A 23,174-nucleotide genomic window follows, 5' to 3' on the forward strand; every position below is an offset into this window, starting at 1 on the left:
CGGTTATTTAGGAAAAGCCTAAAAACAACCTGGTGCACATTCATGAATTTAAGACCTAAACATGCAAATATGTCTCAACCTTGAAGCACATCATTCTTGATTTTCCTTTAATTATCGCTCTGTGCAAGCAAAAAACCCAATTTTACATGATATTTCATCTGCTGCGCGTGTAACAAGCATCTCGTTGCTGCTCTTATTGTTGCTTAAGGAAAATCTAAGACGTTTTCTTATTGTTGTTGTTGGCCTCTTTGTTGTTGATTTCAGCGATTACGTTAATGAGTTATAAAAGAATCAAACCCCTGACGCAGTGAAATACGAAATAATGCGATTTCGGACGCACGTATCATAAAAAAGAAACAGAAATTCGAAAAAACGTCTATTAAATCTAGATAGGTTAAGCCCGTGGTTGAAAAAACGCAACGACAACGACAAAGACCGTAAATTTTAAAAATCTTGCCCGAGGGTAAAAAATTTAAGTGTTACATTTCAAGTCTGTAATCACAAGCTTTCACTCAGCGCAAACTTTCGATAACATGCGATCGTGTGTAATCTTAAGCCAAAATTCATAGATACGACACTGCATTTCCCGACCACTCCATCAAGCTGAAAGAGTTTTCACGTATCAGACCTCATTTCATCTTGCAGTCCTGTCGTGAGTAATTTGTTCTGTTTCCGAGATCTAAAACGGAAAAAATTCCTAAGCTATTGTTTCGACATCTATCCAAAATTCCTTGTCATAATCAATTTAATTAAGGTGAGTGAAGAAGAATTAAAAGGGAAACTGTTTGGGAACTTAATGTTTAATTAAGACGTGCCACAAAGCAAAGTTCCTTATTGTGGGAGCGGAAATGGTTTCTGTGACGCTATCAGACGCGATGTTGGACGCACTTATAGTTTGACAAACACTTAAATGCTACGAGCACGACTGCACACAACAATCGTTTTTGTGATTTTTGCCCGGGAGAGAAAAAAGTTCAAGTGTTTTGCTACATTTTTGTAATGACAAGCTCTTATTCTGTGTGTTGATAAGAATATTGTAATTATGAGGAAATTACTTCTACATATTTGTGTTGATGAAATGCACTCGGTGGTCTCGAGGTTGTTATACCAAAAGAAATTCTAAAAATATGTACACATCGCATTGAGTTCTAGTTTAAGAGGAACTCCTGCATAAAAGAGACGAATGAAAAAATTTTTGCACCGCGAGCAGTTTGTCCAATCAAGACTGTGCCCGGTTGCCAGCTAATTAGTTATAGTGAATTTTCCAAGAATCGAGATCAAAGCGATTTTGCTTTATGAGGCCAAAGTTTAGATATTTCTTCAACTGATTGACAAAAAAAATCCAACGGTTTTTGGATCGATTGGCATTTCCTAACAGACATATGATACTTTCAAAAACCGTGCCTGCCTGTCGGGCATATGGCAATCAAAGAAAGGAGGATTGTTTTGCTCGGCGTATTAAGCCAATGAGACTGAGATACATATCGACTTGTTGCAAGGCCTTGCACAAGAAAATACCTCACTCTTATATTGTTATAGTTATGTCTGGACGCGACAAAAGGGTCGCACTTGTCGCAAGCATGCTATGACAGATTCTATGTCCAATGTAAACACTAAAAGCACTAGTGCGACCCCTGCCTCAGTGATATTAAATGGTCAATAATATCCTCGCTTATAATACTAATGATATCCTTGTTTATAATGCGAGAGTGATCCGACTCCTTTAAATTGGCAGATAAAAGAATGATATTCCGTTTATCAAATATTGATTTCTCCACTAATTGCCAGGCTTTATCCGAGAATGCAACGGAAATGTAATCGCCAACACGAAAACATCTATTTTTTCACGAATTATCAGACAAATGGGTGCTCTCCGATAGCCATCGTTTATTGTCTCTAATGGTTAATGTTCCCTCGCCTAGACGCTTGGCTTTCAGAATCATTCAAGTGTGGTTTATTACGATCACACTTTTGTTGGGCCAGATAAAAATTGAGGTTTGATATGTGCGAAAACTTTTGGAAATAATCTGTGGGAAAGTAAACAAATGTAGGGGATTTTTAATAGAAGTCGCTGTTGCTGTCTTCTGTCATGTAAATGTCACAGGTTTGTCTCAAGGAGCAAAAGGGAACGCAGTCAAAGCGGAAGTCGTAAGCTCGATCACGGAAAATAAAGCAGATGAAACTCTCTGTCTTACCCGTCCTGCCTCCGTACGCCTTTGCTTGGCCTAAAAAGGAACCGTGTTGAAACTGCACCGAAATCCTTCCACCGCCTCCACCACCCCCTTCGCCGCTACCCATCCCTCCAGAAGCTTCCATTCTTCCGTTGCCGTCGATTTCGAAGCAGTCTACAGAGATGCCACCGCCACTTCCTCCACCGTTATTCTGCTGAGCGCGCTGACCATTAGCCTGCACTGTTCCAGCGACGACAAGCTTACGAGCGTATATCTTAAGGAAACCTCCTCCTCTCCCGCGTGTATTTGGATCGCCGCCACCATTACTCCCAGGTTGTGTGACGACAAAGGCGCTACCATATGATTCAGCCTGAGATGTAGATAGCGGCGTTTTAGCGGCAGCGCCAGCTCTGCCTCCGTAACTCCCGCCAGATCTACCGGTGCTTCCACTCGTCAACACACCCGCACCAGGATTACTGCCACTTTCCTTGTTATAATCAAGAACTAATCTGCCATTTGCTTTAATGTCAAACGTCTGAGAGACATTAAAGAAATACTGCGAGGAGCCAGAGGTTGTCTCCAGGAAGACTTCAGTACGGACAGTTAACGAGGTATAAGAATGAACTCCCGGTGCAAACTTACATGGTGATGAGATGTCTGCATTAGAGTTGCTTGTACAGGAAGATAACGTTGCTACAACAAAACTGGGAGTCAGTAGGAGCAACACTGCAACCAAAAGGGCATTTTTCCGACGAGTCTTGAACATGTCACTCGTCTTGTAGTGATAACTTTTCGAACCTTTGAGCGCCCAGAGGGCGATTTTGTATGATCCAGAGATGCGTCCGATGAACTAAAGAGGTTTTTAAATACACCAGAATTGCATGTAGAGTTTACGCCTCTAGCTGAGTCTAAAAATCCTCTCAAAGATCAGAGAATCTCAATGTCCCGATTGCTATTCAAGACAGCTTTTGACATCTTTTGTCAAGAAGTACTTTAATAACCCCTGAATAAAGCAATTTCCTAACTGCGCGTGCATAAATATTCATTACGCAACCATTAACATGGTCACGGGGCGTTAAATAAAATCCATATTGTTCTGTTATTGTTTCCCAGCCGGTGACCCGGAACAGACACTTGACGACTCAGAAATGGCTAGCAGCACGTAGTTGCTGTATTTATCTCAGATTTGTCTTCTCCTAATTGCTTTTGGATTTTGACCACCTTCAGAATTTGTTTTAACGCGTTTTCTCTTTTTTCTCTTTATTGACGTCTTAAACACTCTTAATTAACGCAACCATTTTTGGAACAATAGATGTCAAAACTTACTACCGCCGACAAGAGTCTTTGTCACGACAACCCCCACCGGCAGATCAGAAATTATTCACACGTAAGCAACATTTACCCTTGACTTCACAAATCATTAAACACATTTTCCGTTTACTGTCTCGGCAAGTTAATTTATTTGCCGCCTTTTTTTCTGCACGGATTTTCAATTTGAAGGAATCAGGAATGTAGGACTGTACAAGAATTCCTTTCGCTCGGCTCTTGGTTAATGAGTAATGCCGAGTAAAGTAAATTTTCAACCCATTTAAGGGAAAGGAACCACTAACACCTGAACCATGTACCTTGTTTGTCGTTTATTAGTATCATTAAATTTAAAAATAGCATTACTTTACTGGTTACTGCTCTTCCATAAAAGATGAGCCGAACTCCTTAACAGCTTGACAGCTAAATGATTATGACGTTTGTATCACGTGGTGTATCGTTGTTATTTCGGCGAAGAGCAACAGCAATTTAGGTGAGGTAAACGGACAAGTAATTACATCTAACAATTTCAAAGGAAAGTCACACTTTTTTTTTGAGGGAAGCCCCTCGAAACAAATTTTCAGAGGTAGATCTACAAGATGACATGTGCTGGAATTCAGTCCAGATTTCATCACTTCTTCTCATCCTTTCGACCTCTAATCCACCTTAACAAAAAAAATCTAATGTTCAAGATACTGTCGCTCTTCAGTGTTTCGTCATTTCCTTTTTTTTTGTTGTTAAACAAATGTTTTTGATGTGTGTTCAATTGTCAATGAAATTGTTTATCATATGGCCGGATAGTCCTTAGGTAAATCCGAGTGTTCTGATTGGCTCTTACTTGATCCGTGTTTTGCCATATGGACCGTTTCCACAGAAGCCAGAAAATTCAGAATAAACAAGTTTGATTGGAGTACCATACAATAAACTTCGTATTTACCTCCCTTGCTCGAGCCGTAGTGAAGGATATTAATCCTCAGGCCAATATTCCCTTTCATTATCCAACTGCACAAAGTAGAGTACAAATAACACGTGAATAGTACAAATATCCTGAGATACTGGACAGTTATTTGGACGGTTCATTATTTTGTATTGTAAAAAACCTGTTTAGCCAGTCGGGTGCGCGCGCTACGCGTTTCTATCCGCTTTGCTTTTTCCGCTCTATAAGAGATGACGGAGAAGAACGACGTAGCACGAAAAAAAGCAGTTGGATAATAAATAACTTATTGGACATTTTAAAATGTAGTATCACTGAGAAATTTTACGAGTTGTGCCGTGTCGTCAAAATACGGTACAACTTGTAAAATACTTAGCGATACTACACACCAAAACGTCTGATAAGATATATGTATCACGCTCGGTTACTAAGAATTAATATTTTCAGCTTCATATCATCATTATAAATATCTTGCTCATCTCCACCACGATAAACTTGCTACCTTATGCGGAATCATTGCAGCAATAAATTTTTACTTTTTAAGAGAAAAAACTGGTTCTCTCTCTGCCTCGCTCGAAACTAGGCTTGATCAAGGAAGTGTTTTATTCCACAACAAAAGTTAAAAGACGAATTGATCTGTACAATTAAAATGCAATTTTAGGTATTGCAGCAAAAACATTTCTGGGCATCCCTGACACCAGTTGCATGCTTGTGTCAACTGAGCCACAAAAACAGATGTGGAGGCTCACATCTGTATTTAGAAACCATTCGAATAATTAAAGTTGTAAAGCATTCTTGCGTATCGGCTTCGGAGTTAAATTAGAATTCTTTCTTTGGATATCGATCATTACTCGACTAACACTGAAATGGTACACACCTAATCGTATAGCTAGTAGTAACAAATAGCGCCGAGGATCAAAAAATGACGTTCACATAGCCGATGATAACGCTTAAAATTTAATGTATAAAATGAACAACTTTCTATGGATTTGTAAACCTTAAAGAAATACAATTCCATAAGTGTTAACAAGCTTATCTAACAATTCATTAGAATCTGCCGACATATCATCGCGACATAGGCATCTCTAAAGTCTGACTTAAAACACTTTCAACTATACAAATGGTAGTTTGATTTCGGACCAAAACCACTAATTACCTCACTGTTTTGCTTTTAAAGGCTATTCAATTAGTTTTCACTCGTTGATTCAGTATGTTGCGGTTCTCTCTCATCCGTCGTCCTCTTCACCTGAGCTTCCTTTTTAGCAGTCAAACGTCAGTGAACTGATATCATCACAGGATAAAGGCTTCTCGAAACTGGTTGCTAACACAGGGTCACCAACCCAGCGATCTTCTACTTCCCTCTGCGCATCCTTCAATGCCTTTATAAGCTCTTTGCCACTCATCACTGTGGCAAGACCAGCAAGCAGAGTTGCTGTCTCTGAATCCACGATTGACGGGGAGGGACTTCGAGTTCCAATCGTTTCAAATTTGGTACCAAGACCTGATTGCTGACGGCTTTCCGTGCTGTAAAGGCTAGCATTGAGTGTTGGCCTCGTAATCCTCGATTCCTCTCTGCAACTGTCTTCGTCCTCCAAAGGCATCTCGTCATCAAACATCTTTTCGTCGTTGCTGACGATTCCGCTATTGTTATCGTTGCTGTCATCACTAGCACTGTTACTGTCATCGGATGAGTCGTCGAATTCACCAGTAGCATTGAGTTTATCGAAGACAATGTCCTCCACCATCCGTTTTTGGTGGTAATGCTGCAGAATTCTCTCCAGTTCCTCCTCGCTGTACTTCTCAAGGAACCTCTCGAACACTGGTATAGAATCACAGAGTTCGTCCTCGTGATAATCCCAATCCACTTCCATTAGCAGCCGCATCAAATTTTTCTTCTTTCTTGTGCAGTTTTCCAATTGAAACCACCGTGTCACCCTCATATCCTCAAATGCTATGTTCCTCATGAAGTGAGTTGCATTATCTGCATTATCGGCGATCTTATCTAAATTAGTCTCCAGTTTACTCTTACGCTCTTTGTAGACTGGTGGAACGGCGTGGCCATCTGTCCTGCCAAATACCTCCTTCAGCCGATGAACCATAAAGTCGAGTATTTCGTAATCGTTAGACTGCTTCTCTACATCACTGCAAACTTCAGCAAATGCATCGTTGATGATGGAAATAAAAATGTTAAGAAGAGAAAACAACATGGTCAGTGTATAGGTATAAAAGAAAATCGGTCCAAGAATACGATTGGCTGTTGACAATTCCTTTAATGTGAACTTGCCGAGTAATGTATCCATCAAAGAAGTACAACTTCTCAAAAATGTTCCAAACGCTTTCATTTCTTGCCCAAACACCAAGCATGCAAGAAAAGCATAGGCTACAAACGCGAGTGCAAACATGACCATGAATGACATCAATTTGGTGAAGGACCTTTTGAGGACTTGCTGTAGCATCGACATGCGCCGGTTGAACCGCAAGAGACGGAACACTTTCAAGAATGATAGGAATACGATAACGCCCATGACACACTTGAGCCACTCGTCCAAGAAAGCTGTGTAATGGAAACTGATGAAGTCAGCTCGGTCATTTTTCATATCCCTCAACGCATCTTTGGTGAGTTTTAACCTTGTGAAATACAGTCCCACTGCAGAGAGTGAAAGAAGAGTAACAAGGATTTCCAGAATGCTCCACGGATTCTTCAGATGTACCTTTCCCTTTTTCAACAGCAGTTTGACCTCTCTAACCACAAAAAACAAAGTGAACAAAAAGTACACAACTTCGCATGTTATCACGAAGACCTTTTCGCCTCCGACGTACCTGAAGAGACGAAGGGTGACAATGTTGGGATACGGAGACAGACTTCCCGTTGGGAGCTGTTCAAACAGAAGAGTGACAACACAGAACAAGTTGGTGTTTGCGTTGTAAATGGCAAATTCAGAGAAGACAGCTCTTGTGTAGCGGTCCAACCAATTTTGTGAGCTAAGATCTCTTATTATCTTCCGCAATTTGTTGACATCCTGATTCTGTGGAAATTTCTGTACATATCCTGCAACAACAAGACAAACTTTAACTTTAATACAAATTCCAAATGAATTACATTGAACAAGTCAATTCAATCAATTTGAGGACAGCTTTAAACACAATACAAGATTCCTTAAAATAAGCCGCCTTGATTATTTCGCTGGTTAAAAAAATTAGTGTTAAAAAATAGTCTAAACTCATAACAAAAACAAGATAACTACGATAAAAAATTGGCACTGAACTTATCATAAAAAATAATTAAACAATTTCATGTGGTAGAAATTGGCACTGAACTTATCATGATACAGTTAAAGGAAAAGCAATGCACTTAAGAATTCACAGGTATGCCATTTCTTTCGATCGTAACTTTCAGTGACAGACGGTAAGGTCTTGCGTGGATTTGTCTATGCATTTCATTGTTTACACACTCCTCGCTCAATGGTTCTGAATTAAAGTATGTAGTTCTCGCTCGCTGAAAATCTCACGATTTTATTTAACTTATCTTGTCAAACAGTTCCTCCACTACTCGTTAATAAAGAAAGAAGGATCTGTCGAGTATATGCGCATGTCATACCTCCACCGCTATACGTCCCCTTGTAACCCCAATATGGGAATGTCTTCAGCTCCTCTCCGCTTCTATAGATCCAAGGATCTTTTAACTGAGAAGCTTGCCTGTGAGAAGAGAGGGACTGAGATTGAGCTCCTGCGGTTTGTGTGGCCTTCCAACCTGGTAAATACCAGCCATCGTCCTCTTCTTTTATGCTGTAGAAGTCGTTGCACTCGGTTATGTCGCGTGAAACGCGTTTGTATACGCAGGTATCTAAGAAAGACAGTCATTGTAATCTTTATTAATACCAAAGCCAATTAAGGGACTGGTGAAATACTCGAATTTCAAGCACAACATTTGGAATGACTGGGATAAAAGTTGTCTTTGGTTTACACCTACTTCTCGTAATACAATGGGATGCACGTTGAAAACGTAAGACGTTCCTTTTTATTTGAATGTTATTCACAATCATTTTATGTGGCCCTCTCACGAAGTTCCTCTGGTCCATGGATAATAACAAAAAAAAAGACTTGCCTTTTTTAATTCTCAGCTGCCTTAGACGCGCCACACCCAAAAGAAAGGCGGTTGGAATGTCTGCAAGATAGCCCTTTTGATAGTGCGTCGAACTATCGTAGTGAACTTTAGGCTTTATAGAAGGAATGAATGTCTCACTCAACCATCTCCAGTAATGCTTTATCTCGTGTACCTTGTAAAGGAAATAGTGATTAAATTAATTTTCTCCCCCTTTGATAATTAACTCGAGACTCTGTTACACGAGCGTACTCGTATGCCTTGAAGTGAAGAGATAATACGTGTGAGAGTTACCGTCACATTGAATGTAACTCAGTTCACGGGCTTACCTTGTCGTAAGTTAGGTTTCCACTGTAACTTGCTCTTTCAAAGGTATTCCTCATGTATTGGGTCACCCGAGATGTATCTAAGTCCTTGTTGGTGTAGCTTATGGTGAGAAGAACCAACAAGAAGATGATATACCAGGAAATTTCTTGGATAATGGAGCTCATCTGCTTCTCTTTCAAGCGGAGCTGACGAGCAATCTCCAGCTTTGCCTCTTCTGGCGGCCTGTCGCTAATTATCATCTTCATTGTCTTCTGTATTTCAGGAGCAAGGTCTGTGATGTCCGTGTGCAACCACTCCTCGTCCTTTGCAAGAGCATTGATATCCGCGTATGAATCATCTTCGGCCTTCTTCGGGTCTTTGATTAGGAGAGCAAAAAGTGTTGCTAGTATGAAGACTTTGATTGGCTGTGTTAACAAGACATCTTGCAAGAAGCTAACAGCCATCGAGGAGAGCCACTCTACAGATTTTTCAGCTCCAAACTGCATTCCATACATTATCACAAACGTCCCCGAAGTAGTCACGGATAGAAATGCAAGGCCGTACGCTACGTACACAAACCAATGCGGGAGTCCTTTGCTTGCAGGAGCGTTCTTCTTTTCTCCATCCTCCTCGACATCAACGTCATCTGTATCGTCAGCGCCGGTTTTCACTTCGTATCGACTTTCCTTCGGCCTAGCTTTCCGAAATATTGTGGCAATGACGAGATTCACTGGGAACACTACCAAACTGCTAATGATTCCTATCGAAACTGACTGGATCGAGAAACTAAAGCCCATAATCTTGATGGCATTTTTTGTCGTCTCGTTTTTGCCTACTTCGTAAAACATGGCATTTGCGAGCATTGTGCACAGTAAGATGGACAAACAACAAGTCAGGCGTTGAACTCGAGTAAAAGTGCTTAGTGGTGGTCGAGCCACGACCGAGAACCAAATATGGCCATCGGTGAGATTCTTCCTTACTTCAGACGCGAAAAGGACGTTGAATTTAGTCAGCTCCTTCTTAGACGCAGGGATGAGAGTCCTTTCAATTTTGCCGTCACCTTCCTCGACCGCCAGCCAGTTGTCACAAACAAACCACCACCTCTGATCAGTTTGTATGTCTTGGATCATGATGCGCAGAAGATTCCACGATGGAAAGGTCCCACCGTTGTTGTGCCACACGCGAATCTGTTTCAAGTTTCCAAGCGACTGGGGAACGATTAAAAGAAAGGCATCGACAGCTCCTAGCGAAGAGAAGAATTCAACCTTGACTCGCTACTGACGTATATGAACCACTTTTATCTTTTTAAAACCCTTCTTTTAAAATATACCTTTTTTCTGTAACTTTACAAAGTAACATGATATGCCAGTATAACCAGCTTACCCTTCTGTGACACACTCTAAACCATACCCTTATATGTATATGCCCTTAGTATAAGCATAGCTAATGGTGATGGTAAAAAATCATGCGCGCGCATTGCTTATTGATTTTAACTTCTTTTTTCTGGCTTCGTTCATAATCCAACTGGGAAGGGGTTTCCCATAATTTGTAAAAGGCAAACAAAGCGAGATAACAAACCTGTCTTGAAAGTTTTTCTTTTCGGATCTTTCAGAAGTCGAGGTTCGCTGTCGCCCAAAGCGCCAGTGAGAACTATAGATACTTCAGCACTCGTGCCAGCCCCGCGAATAAAACCAGTATGAACTTGAATCTGGTAACAATACGTATCCCGAGAATCGTTATCAAGGAGTGGAGTTACTCCTGCCTGCAAAAATAACATTATAAGATATTTTGATAGGTAAGGAAATTAAATCCGACTGACATTTAAACTTAGTATTGAAAATTAAGGACTTAAGTCACTCAAACTGTTTTTCTGCATGTTAGAAGAGAGTGCAAGGTAGAGAAATTTCCTTAGTCTGATTTTTTCGTAACTAACACAACCCTCGATAAGAAGACAGAGAGAAACAAAAGTAAGCGTTGAAATCATATAAAGATCCTATGTTCTTGTAAAAAAATAAAGTTATTATGGTAGCAATTCCAAATCAACAACGATTCAAGAAATCAAGAAAACAAGGCAGAAAGTCTTATTCTTGCTCATGGTTACATTGCTCTGTCATAACTTAGGACACAATGATTACCTTTAATGCGTCGTTCTTATCGGCACGTATGACAACGGTTAGACACAGAAAGTAAAGACCAAGAATTGTACACACTGCAATCAGTGCGTGAGGGCTCTGAAACAGTTCATGCAGACTAAACTCGTTAAAGTCCAATCTGTTCGGTGGCACAAAGAAATCGCTTCCAAATGTAGTCAAGTGCGTGGCAAGGCATTCGACGTGAGTGAGGTTTGTTTTCGGCCCCACCTATCACAAAAAAGAGAAAACATGAAGCACCGCATGAGTTGTATTGAGGAACCAAAATGCACTTTCCCAAGCTTGATAAAGCCACGGTCATGGTCTCACGACCCTCTTTATGGATAAGTACACAGAGTTCCCGATGGCGTCTCGGGTTGCCCAGATTTCAATCATTTTTCCTTGTAACTCGTATTTCACAACACAGAACTGATCAGAACATCGTTCAAAATTAAGGTAAAAAGACTGAGTAAAAAGCGAACACTCTTAAGTGTGAGACTACTTTTTAACCCTGAATATCTCTTCCTTCCCTGAAATTGGATTTGTAACAATGTATGACGACTCTGTCTGGAATATCTCAAACTGAGGCTGCATCCCTAATCGTGGACTTATGTTACTGTTATCTTTCCCTTTAAACTCTGTTGCCAACGACTAATCCCCGTTGAAAACCATGTGGATCCGTCAACGCCCCCCCCCCCCCCCCAAAGGTGATGCATAACGACTGGTTGACTGGTCTTCCCCCTTCAGTAAAAATGTCCAAGTTTGTTTACCTTGACTCCCTCTGTTGACAAGGAATTATTTCCCTCGTCGAAGAACATACACCAAGATCGATAAACAGAGATGTTATAATGCATTTTTTCAGTGAATATTTCGTCAGAGAGCCATGTGAGATTGCTGGGCTTCTTGAAGATGATCTTGGCGAAGTATCTTCCAGCAACTGTGAAATTTACGACATCATCAGCCAAAAGTAATCTGTGGGAATATGACTGAAGAGTTGAATTCGACAAATTTGCCACCTTGTTTTGTAAAAGGTAATTCTCAGCCAAGAAGTTAGCGCTGAAGTTGAACAAATGCTGGGATGTGTTAGGTTCACGACCTATGGTGACAAATATCTCGACATCGAAAGGAGCCTCCGTTGTAACTTCAAACGTGACGGTAGAAATATTGTCTTTAATTTCAAACGAATACGCACTGTATTGAGACAGAACCAGCTTCCTCTCAGCCCAATATAAACTTCTGTTCAATTGCGTACGAGTTAGCGGGATTATGACACTGATTTCGTTCCCAGTCGTCAGATTTTTCACTTCATGCTCAGCTTTGCGACTGTTGTCGGCAGTATTTACCTCGAACAATGAAAAGCGTACGAACTTGCTGTCATTTAGGCGGCCAGAGTCGTTTCCCTCGGGGAACAGTTTTATCGCAGAAAGTATGCTCTAAGAAAAACAAATCGAAGGAATATACGAATTTGTTCTCTAACTATTTAAACCTTTGGAGGGTTTAGTTACCATATCAAACTCAACATACCACTTGATTGAGGATTTCATCTCCTAGCTCAATCGAGCCTTCTGGAATCTTCACTTCACTGTCACCAACTTTGTAGGGCTTCTTGCCGATAAACTCAGCACCTTCAAGTGAAAGTCCCATTGAGAGAACTTCATTGTCGATAGTCGTTGGTTCCTCTCCATCGACCATTGAAATTACAAGAGCTTGCGACAGTCTATCAAGCGTTCCGATGACTCTCTCTGTTGTATTTTTTTCTGTTGTGTTTGAGTCTTCAAACGGCAACTAAAAAACATAGTGCTATCTTAGACGACAGCTTATGAAACGAAACAAAACCTTTTCAAAGTGACGCTTAAATTAACTTCTACATAAAAAGTCTGTGAGACTTTGGAAGTCTGATGCTCAGCGCGCGGGACTCCAGATCGAAAGGTGCGGATACAACCCCTAGCTGGGGACTGGGTCACGCTGCTGCCTTGTGCTTGGGTAAGATAAACACTTTATTCTCGAGGAAAGTACTGTTACAGTACAAAGTCCTCGATTACCGAAACAACTTATGATGACTCCAACCAACGCTCCATCCAATCGGCTTGCCTCGTAGACATAAATCGCAAAAAGCTCTCGCGCCCTTGTACCTAGACACCTTATCACGGCGATTATTGCACAAATTTCGTTGAGGAAAAAGAATTTCACAGAAATTATCAATTTCACACCAAAAATCGTTTCCGCGACAAAAATCCCAGCGGAGAGTGGCGGCGACTTCTAATTTAATCCGTTCAGTCGTCTTTTCTCTCTTAGCGCATTAGATCATATCCACACGTATTTTGCGCTATATAAGTAATAAATTATTAATTGTTATTCTCTTCCGCAAAATGTACTTGCATTGCATCACGCATCATCACAACGATTTTCAACTGAACCAAATGCATATCTTACCTTTTCACCTCCGCGAGTGAAGTTCACCGTTCTGATGAGATTAACGGCTCCGTTCAGCACTGCTGCCGATGCCTCTTTTAATTTCTCGCTAGGTGCACTTTTGTGGATAGCAATTTCGAAGATTGTTTTACTTGCGTTATCATAGAGGTCGGAGAGTTTCTCCTGTTTAAGACGACACAACAGAGACAGGGCTTTACCATATATAAAACAAAAACGTCAACACGACAGTTTAGTGTAAGTTAGTGTTAGTTAAACTCAGGCTTCTATACCAGCTGCATTTCCCGCTACACAATCATTGCTTAACACATTCCGTTTTGAGAGAATAGCCTTACTGTGATTGGACAACCGTGCTACTATTGTTCAGCTCATAATCGTTGTATGATAGGGAAGAGTAATGTCCTGAAAAAATTTCGCACTTTCCACGCAGCGCTGTGACCCAGGTTCAATTCCGTGACCTGGCGTTTTGCCACTGATACGTTTTGCAATGATTCTTGCCCCAGCTCCAAAGTTTATCGTCTCTTTTTCTTTTCATTTCTCCCTCCATTTAAAAGAAGCATTGTACTAAATTCTTGATGCACGTACAATTTTTAATCGTTCCTTTTTCAGGAAGCCTATGCTCTGGAGTACAATAAAACTGAGACTTGAGTTAAATCTTAATCCTTTAACTCCCGTGGGTGACCAAGACAGAATTTCTCCTCACTACATCTATACAATTTCATGCAGACAGGTGATGAGAATAAAGAAAAATATCAATTATGGAATTACTAATTGATCCGATACCAAATTCTCCAAACTAACACAACGAAAATCATTTGGCAGACAATGAAGAGAATTGCTCATGAAGAAGGTGAAAGAAACAGAGCACAACACAAACACAAGCACCTACCAACATAATATTTGTGTTTTGTTCGGGTTTGCTTGTTACCACAGTAAGAGTGCCAGCAATTTGTCTAACATCCGACACGCTGGTATTCAGTGTCGCTCTAACGCTAGATTCCACATATTCCACAAGTTTTTCTCTCAGCTGTCGAGAAAACAAACGAGTAGTAAATAAACATCGAACTAGCCTGCCTAGCAGCCACAGGCAAGTGTAAACGCGATCGAAAATTCACGCGCACACGATGGAATGGTCACGCGCGCATGACACACAAGACGTGTTTTTCACTATGCCGCCGATAGAACAAATGCATGGGTACACGCGTGGGTAAATCCAGGTGAGTACCCACACGCACACGACTCACAGTACGCGTGTCTTCTTTCTAATGCGTGAGATAATCCAGTTCTCACCGAGCGGCTGCTCTGCAAACCAACAAGTCACAGATAAATATTGTTTTACGCTATCGACTGTTTAATTGTTCTGAATCTGCGCCGTTTAAACATTTTATATCACTTGACAGGCTTTTCATCAACATTGTGAAAAAATATTGCAGCTGGAAAACGTGACCAATACGCTTGTAATTGGGTGTAGTCGTTTTTCTCACCGTGTAACAACATTGTAAGGACTGTATAGTGAGACTAACGATCATACATCATTCAAACATCATATTTTCCTTGGAACTCTTTGTTATTTAGGGTACGTGTTATATGAAACCTTCAACTTCACACGAGGCTGCATTTACACCAATGTCAACCTTTTCAGTGTACAAGTTTTAACCTATCGTAAGTTTACCTCCACTTTTTTTTCCTCCTCGCTTTCATCACTTTGGGTTGATGTACTCCTTTCGTTCAAAACCTCAGCAGTGGTGAGAGCAATAGACGTGGTGCGCCTCATGTCTCCTTTAGTAGAATTCAGAAGTCCCTCAGCTTTTTTTGTCATGTCTGCGTAGCTTACGGGCAGTGTTTTCACCTACAACATCAATAAACACCAATAATCATATACTAATGGCCTAGTTTAAAGACGCTTACTTCATTACATTATTCCTACGCCAAAGAGAAAAACTTCCTTGGTTCCTGAGGTAGTGGCCTTCTTCTAGGTACTTGCTCAATGAAGACAAGCAAAAAAACGCGCGAGTCGTTAATGGCGGTTTTTGGAGAAAAAGGTTGCTAATATTTGTCTGTTTACTGCCAAGACCCTTGCAGTTTTTGGCTAGCATTACTGCCATTGAAAACCGAGAGCCTAACTCAACCCAGAGGGTTAGAAAGAGTTCTCACGGGGAACTCAGATCATCTTTTTTAATTCACGCCAATGCCAAAGAATTTAAGGGAGCTACCTTACGATTTTTGGAGACTTATTTTCCTTGGCATATGAACCATTACCCTGAAGATGACGGAAAATACTATTACAGTAAAGTAAAAAGATAATGATATACCAAGGAATGGAGAAGCTTGCCGCAGATTGCAAATAATAAACCCACAAAAGTAAGACAAAAATGTTCAAGATGCGCAAATAATGTTGCATCCCTACAGATTAAGTTACCGACCTTTTAGCAAGAGAGCAATATATTCAGAGCTAGCTTAAAGTTAGGGACCAGTCACTCTATCGCCTAGGGTGGGGGTGTGGGGGGATTTTGGGGGGATCAGATGGTTTTTAGAGAGGACGGAGGGGAGACCAGTCATCGCCAACAGAGTATAAAAGGGGGTACTTTAGAAAATTAACTGCCATTGAGGGGGGGGGGGGAAATCAGGTAAATCCTACGACCCCTCGGGTGATAGGTGATGACTGTTTCCTTGACGACCTGGATTGCTTGCATCAAATATCGACGCGTTCACTTACATTAACAGCTGATGTGAACGTTACGATTGTGGTAGCCCCTACTGAGTCCGAAACTTTGGCGTATATTGTGATGTTGTCCCCACTAGAAAGGATAACATTATTCTGCCAAGGGTCTGGTCCACTACCTAAACTTTGGTTTAAGTCTCTCGGACTCTTGGAGTACAGAAATTCATAGTATATTGGTTTATCGGTGTCACTGAATCCATTACAGGTCAAGTTGAAAAGCGTTTCCAGAGCTTGACCCTCCGTCGGCGTGACTGTACAATTCCCTTTTGAAGGAGGTGTGTTCGCCCTGACTGTTACTTCTTTTGATCGTTTCTTTCCACCTTCAACTTCTCCAAATAAGATGATCTTATATATTACACCACCTACAAAACAAAATATGGAAGTTGTCCCCTCTAAGCTTCTTTAAGAAGAAACACATTTTTATCATTTCATACGAAACGCTGTGTGACGTTCTTTTACGTCGGGTGACGTCAAGTTATACTCCAACAGGTTACGTGACGTTACTTTAAATAGCGCAGCGCACTTAAGACGTCAGGAGTTTTCAGACCTCCGCTCGTGACTCAGACATACAAGTCTGTGATAAGGAAAATGCATATGAATGGAGGGCGCTTTGCATCGATCTTTAACGGTTTTAACCTGTGATGGCGATAATGTTCCTGGTTTGAAATTTGTCTGAGTCTGTGCGACACTCTCTGGTGACAAATCTATTTTTAGTAACATAGCGCATCACTTTTAACCCTTTGACTTCCAAGATCTAAATATTAATTCTCCCCTCTAGTTGCTACATATTTGTTTGTGAATAAGTTACAAGAGTTTGGTTTTGAATCAAGATAACAACTTCTACCTGATAAGTTCGAGTATTCTCATTACCTGTTTGCTAAAAGGTGTATGGATATTAGTGGGAGAATTAATATGTCAATCACTTCTGGAGCTAAAGGGTTAAGATGAGTCATGAATCCTCACATAACATTGCGCTTGTAGAGTTGCCTCATGCTGCGACATCATGTCACCAGAATGTACGTTTTGTAATGGTACAATAACTTAAGTTATTTTCATTCTGTTTCGTTGCTATGCCTAGTAACGCCCTCTTATGTCAAGTTATGTAGGTTACCTTGAAGTTTGTCGGGTCTAATAACAAAATATTTCCAATTCAATGGGGTGCTGTTATAACCCTTCAAGTCCATCGCCACTGAGCAGTCGTTCCCGTCTGCAGAACAATTTTTTACTTTCCAGTCGAATTTGATCGATTTGCCTCCTTTGGTTTCTCCATGTCCTTTAAACGTTATTTTGCTGGAAGGGTTGACAACATATCGGTTTCCTTCCTTCCCACATTGCACACAGCTGAAACGAAGGAAGAATAATAAATTTGTGCTCAATAAATTTATTTTCACTCGGTTCAAGGTCATTGATCTGAGCAGTCGCGCACCTATCCCTACCCTATCTCGACTATAACACTAACACTGTTATTAGACGAATTTTGTCGGGTTAGGGGAGGGGTAGGTGTGCAGTTGCTCAGATACTGACACTTACCCTCTGACTACATGTAAACCATCTCGAAATGAGTACCAGAGTGGCGTTAGACTTTAGTTTGTATTTTCGATTCTGTGTTGTTGTCGCTTTTAGAACCAAAAACAAACTAATCATGACGGTCAATCATAACAGAGTTAATTATCACAAAGAGCCCATGAAATCGTTGGATAATAGATGTAAATTTCAAAAGCGGGGAAACACGCGCGTGACCAAGACGTTGAGAAAGGTGAGCGACTTCAGCTGAACAATACCAAGTTAAGCGTGAAGCAAGTCAAAGAAATGTAATTGCGGGATTACGAAGACACCCAAATAAAAATTGCTCCCAAACACACCCCCACCCCCGAAAACAGAATAGGTAACTCTCTACACGCTTTTAGTATCAAACTACGAGCATAGGTGAATAATCCTGTCTAAATCTCCTTTCATCAAAGCAACAAGAAGACTTTTTCATTTCACATCCGAGTAGTTATTCGACGAAGAGGAAGTAAAGGCAGTTTAAATCGTCCGAATGATGATGTGCGGGATTACCTAGAAAATTTCGATTCTGACCCTGATTTGAAGAACTAAGCAGGGGTTGTATTCGTCATTGCTTGCTCTACAGTTAAAGTACTCACCTGATGTCAAGTTCATATGGATCAACGTAAACTGTCTTGTTTAATGACTTTTCACTCACAAGATTCTTGGCTTTGAAACTGATGGTATATTTTCCAGTTTCCTTGTAATCATAGGTTGTTGTGTTTGTATAAGATATGGGATTTGGGATGACCCAAGATTCGTTGTAACCGTCACCGTAGTCAATAACAATTTCTACATCCGTTCCTTGAATTAACGACCAGCTTATGTTTACCCTTTCAAACATATTCTGTATGATAACATCACCGGCTGGGTCATTGAAAGAAAAACGTTTTATCTCCTCTTGAACGATCATGTTTGAGTAGCCTTGGATGAGTGAACTGATATCGTTCACAGCACTTAAGACGACAGAGTAGTTTCCCGCCTTTTGGTACACATATGATATGTTTTTTTGATAGGTGTTAATTTTCTTAAATATGGAATCCATCTCTCCAGTAATATTCAGAGTATAAGTGGCTGTTCTGTCTCCTTGGTGGGGCGACATGACGAATTTAAATTCATGCTTTGTTTTTACCAAAGGAGGAAATTTCATTTCAATACTGGTAAGATTTTGCTCTACGCTCAAGTTTCCTGTGAGAGTCAAATTGTTTACCCTATTTGCAGCTATGATTGTGATGAGGTACAAGTCAGGGATACTGAATTTTGTTTTATAAACGGAGAACAATATTGTATTAACGGTCTTGGCGTTATCAAAATACTTGTTAAACTTGTATCCAGACTCCTTGGATGTGATGCTGAAGTTAAAGTTGACGTGTGATCCTTTACGAAGAAGCCAGTCAATGCTAACTAGTGTTCCATTTTCAACGGGCAAAAGGGAATTGTTCCTAAATTTTAAGCCTTCAATTCTTTCCTGAACATCAACCGAACACCGAAAAGCAGCTAAGCTTACATCGTTTGTCGCAAAGACAAAGATATCCACTTCTCCGATACTCGTAAAATTGTGGGTCACAAACGGAGAAAACGTTATGCTCTTTTCACCGTCGCTGAATTCCCAATAGTATGTTAAATCAGTGCCACTAGTTTTATCAGTGGTGATATTAACGGGTTCTAACAATGCGAAAGTGTTAGGCGAGCTTAACTCGAGTCCTTTTATCGGTTCTTGGACAAAAATCTGTGCTGTAAAGTTGAACTTGCCGTATGAATTATTTAGTGTAAGAGAAACTGATTTATTTCCGGGTGTCTGATATAGATGATCAACGCTTCTCCCAGACAATGCGGTGTATAAAATGGCTATTGCGGGCGCATGACGAAGTTCTGTTGGACTTGAAGCTGTTACCGGATGGCGATTACTGCGAAGAATTTCGGTACCACCTGAGAGCGACGTGTTATAAAAAAGAGAAATACTTGACAAACTTGTTTTAATTGCCGCACCTGGCTTAGAAGAAGGAAATTGCACAGCAATGACATCGCCTTCTTCAACCTCAAGTTGCTGAGTGCAACTCTCGACTAAAATAACCTTATGGCCGCGGGTTGTCTGAATCGTACAATTTGAGATATTTTCGTAATCAAAGTTTGCTTGGGACGTCGTTTTGTTTTCGCTGAATGCCCCATCTTCCTTGACGCACTGTGTTCCTGCAAAGCTAAATGTTTTATTACCATCCCAGCAACCAACAGAGGAATCACACATCCTTTGTACTCGACAGTAACGCTGCTTGGAATCTAAACACTTCGGGCGATAAACCTAGGGCACACAAGTTAAAAATAGAGCTGTTGTCTTTATTCCGCGAATCCACGGAAAACGCTCACAGAAACAACACTTTTGAGTATTCAAGCAATTCTAGGTTCTGGACTGTAAAAATTGGCTTTACGTGTTGGCAACAATTTGATGCAATTTTACAATCCAAATATGATATGTTCTGTAAAGCCAAGTTACAAAGGTTTAAAATTTTGTACTTCGTGTCATTGACACGTAGTGTTAAATCCAGGCAAAATTAAACATGAGAATACAGATACCCAGAGATACACAGCTCTACGACCCAGAATAAAACTCAGAAAGAACAAAAACTCAGAGAACTGGTTTTAGTCAAGAATTGGTACAGCTGAAGGGGGGAGGGGTGGGGAGGTGAAGACAAAGGCCAGTTTTGTGGCATCATGAATACTTAATTCTTTCTATTATACAGTGGCAACTTTGTGATACTTTTGAATGAAGAAAATAAATTTAAAAACGTATTAAAACAAAAATTTAAAATAAATGATTTTGGAAGACATTTTTGCAGGGATTCCTTTTTCTTCAAACACAGAATTAGAATATTCAGGCGAAAAAACTTCTACTCATAGGTACCTTGATTTCTAGGAAGCCTCCTCGATCGACATCCATTTCAAAAGCCACAACTTTTCCTTTGTTTGTGACGTCCATTGTAGGTAATAGGTACAGTCCGTCAGAAGTAACCTGGCCCCCTGGGTCAGAAACTGGTATGCCCGCATTCATGACCATGGCATCTATACATAAAAAAATATTGCTTGCGCTAAAAAAAAAAATCACTGTCCACTGCCGGTCTACTTGCCAACATGCACGACCGACTGCCCGAATGACAGTCTGTTTTTCTATCCTACTGACTGAATATCTAATTCTTTGCTGTTTACCTCCTGCTCAATAGAGTGAGTGCCTGCCTATCTGCCTGATTAACTGTCCGACTGACTGACGGCTCTGACGAATGGCTAACAATCTAAACGTTAGTTTTATGGTGGTCAGTGTGCATTATCAACTCAGTTGAACTGATAAAACTAAATTGTCATGTTACACTCGGTCCCCACTGACGCAGCACCACAGTTTCCTCAGAAACGAACCCCCTCTATTCATTTGACGGACTGACTAACTGACTGACCAACTGACTGACTGACTGACTGTCTGACATACTGACTGACTGACCAACTGACTGACATACTGACTGACTGACATACTGACTGACTGACATACTGACTGACTGACATACTGACTGACTGACATACTGACTGACTGACATACTGACTGACTGACATACTGACTGACTGACATACTGACTGACTGACATACTGACTGACTGACATACTGACTGACTGGCATACTGACTGACTGGCATACTGACTGACTGGCATACTGACTGACTGGCATACTGACTGACTGGCATACTGACTGACTGGCATACTGACTGACTGGCATACTGACTGACTGGCATACTGACTGACTGGCATACTGACTGACTGGCATACTGACTGACTGGCATACTGACTGACTGGCATACTGACTGACTGGCATACTGACTGACTGGCATACTGACTGACTGGCATACTGACTGACTGGCATACTGACTGACTGACTGACTGACTGTCTGACACTAACTGACTGACATACTGACTGACTGACATACTGACCAACTGACTGACTGACCAACTGACTGACTGACTGACTGTCTGACATACTGACTGACTGACTGATTAAGTGGCTAACTCAAAGACATATGAATGTAGTCTCCAAACAGTCCGACAAATTCACTAGATTATCAGTGTAGCAAAACTTACCCGGAACAAAACCAGAACTGTAATAGCCTCCTTCAAACTCTATAGTAGCGTTCACGTTTGTTCCTTGACTAAATTGCAGAGAGCAGCTGAACGTAAAATTCACAGGATACGCCGTAGGACAGATGAACGCGATATCCGTAACATTAGACACCGCTGGTGTTATCATGAAAGACTCCACCGCTGACCGATGGCCAGTTTTTGTATGTTTTACAATCGCTCTCCCCTTAATGGTGTAGTTTCCCGGGTCACTGAATATAAGCGTAGCTTCAGACTTCGTCTCATTATAATTCAAAAAGTCCACACCGTCCCCCACAAATAGTACGTAAGACTCAACAATTTGGTCCTTTGAGAGAGAAGGTAATATTTTTATTTTTAAGTTGAACGCGGTGAGAGCCACAGCGGAAGAATCAGCTGACAGGTTTAAGGTTAGATGTTGCACTTGGACTGCCTTGTAAACGGATAGGTAAGATCCTCCACCACACTTAAGATTTCCAGCACCAAGGCACGCAGATAGGCACAGATCTCGAGGACGTTCTGTCACGTTTGCCGTAGAATTGGAACACAGACATATGTTGTCATCCCTCAATCCTGCATAAGTGAAGTTGAAATTGTCGCACAAGTGCATGCAAAGACCAGGAGTCATTCTGCTAACTCGGTAATCACCTGGATTGAAAACGAACCTTGGTAAAATCGTACTGTCTTCATAGCAACCCAAGTAATTCCAAGGAACTGTGATAAGGAATTAAGATAAACTGTTACCGAATCAGCGCTGAAACAAAACACCCTGTGGCATTCTTACCGTGACAATTCTGACATAAAAGACATCTTCAACTGTATCAAAAAAGTTGCATCTATCACTAGATCACGTATATTGAAAATGTTTTTATAGATACTTTTTATGAATTGGTATTCAGAATATATTTAAACTCAGGGCTCCTAGTGATGGCAGGAAACTCTACCGTTAGGCTTCTGACAGGACTACCCTGAGTTTCACCATCAATTATTTTTAAATGAAGGTGTCTCTCTATCTATCTATTCACCTTCCCTTGAACACCTTGAAGGAGTTCAATAAGATACGTGTAAACCACCGGAGCAGAATTTCCTGTTGGTTATAATAAATTTTTTGCGTGAATAACTTACGGACTCCTGAGGCGCCCAGTTTTAATCGTAGTAAGCGCACGTATACTACAGTGGTGGGCTTTTTCTTCCTGGCCGAGGCTTCCCAGCAAGGTAAACAGTTATTTAACAAAGACTTGGGTGACTCATAATTTTTTTCTCTTCTCTAAATCGAAAAAAGAACTTTCTCAGAAGAAACGATTGAGGTGGATTTAGCAAGAACTTGCGTTTGTAACTGCAGCAATTTTATTACGAATTACCGACTTAAGAAGGATTCTTAAATACCACACAAGTGAAG

At 40.8% G+C, this 23,174-nt stretch overlaps 2 protein-coding genes and 1 long non-coding RNA gene across 3 annotated transcripts in view; 1 reads left to right on the forward strand and 2 right to left on the reverse strand.

Annotated features, from left to right (window-relative positions):
• Window positions 1-5,639, reverse strand: part of LOC113680433 (uncharacterized) — a 105,731-nt gene extending 100,092 nt beyond the window's left edge. The window contains exon 1 of the mRNA XM_089184248.1: window positions 2,196-5,639. Within this exon, the coding sequence (XP_089040374.1) occupies window positions 2,196-2,937 (742 nt within the window). The 5' untranslated portion in view covers window positions 2,938-5,639. The remainder of the gene's footprint in view (window positions 1-2,195) is intronic.
• On the forward strand, window positions 1,646-3,198 carry LOC149039116 (uncharacterized). The gene is made up of 2 exons (XR_016180266.1): window positions 1,646-1,995; window positions 2,105-3,198. It is a non-coding gene; the product is annotated as an uncharacterized LOC149039116 (long non-coding RNA).
• LOC113680431 (uncharacterized) overlaps window positions 3,789-23,174 on the reverse strand; it is a 29,225-nt gene continuing 9,839 nt past the window's right edge. Inside the window, exons 12-27 of the mRNA XM_089184250.1 lie at window positions 21,761-22,489; window positions 20,544-20,701; window positions 18,244-19,943; window positions 17,211-17,440; window positions 16,094-16,461; window positions 15,050-15,226; window positions 14,267-14,404; window positions 13,381-13,542; window positions 12,472-12,732; window positions 11,718-12,380; window positions 10,954-11,178; window positions 10,397-10,580; window positions 8,842-10,061; window positions 8,516-8,687; window positions 8,009-8,254; window positions 3,789-7,459 (exon numbers count right to left, since the gene is read on the reverse strand). Coding sequence (XP_089040376.1) covers window positions 5,670-7,459; window positions 8,009-8,254; window positions 8,516-8,687; window positions 8,842-10,061; window positions 10,397-10,580; window positions 10,954-11,178; window positions 11,718-12,380; window positions 12,472-12,732; window positions 13,381-13,542; window positions 14,267-14,404; window positions 15,050-15,226; window positions 16,094-16,461; window positions 17,211-17,440; window positions 18,244-19,943; window positions 20,544-20,701; window positions 21,761-22,489 — 8,423 coding nt within the window. The 3' untranslated portion in view covers window positions 3,789-5,669. The remainder of the gene's footprint in view (window positions 7,460-8,008; window positions 8,255-8,515; window positions 8,688-8,841; window positions 10,062-10,396; window positions 10,581-10,953; window positions 11,179-11,717; window positions 12,381-12,471; window positions 12,733-13,380; window positions 13,543-14,266; window positions 14,405-15,049; window positions 15,227-16,093; window positions 16,462-17,210; window positions 17,441-18,243; window positions 19,944-20,543; window positions 20,702-21,760; window positions 22,490-23,174) is intronic.

This window comes from Pocillopora damicornis, chromosome 10 (genome assembly GCF_964200805.1).
Source record: "Pocillopora damicornis chromosome 10, jaPocDami1.2, whole genome shotgun sequence".
Taxonomy (NCBI): domain Eukaryota; kingdom Metazoa; phylum Cnidaria; class Anthozoa; order Scleractinia; family Pocilloporidae; genus Pocillopora; species Pocillopora damicornis.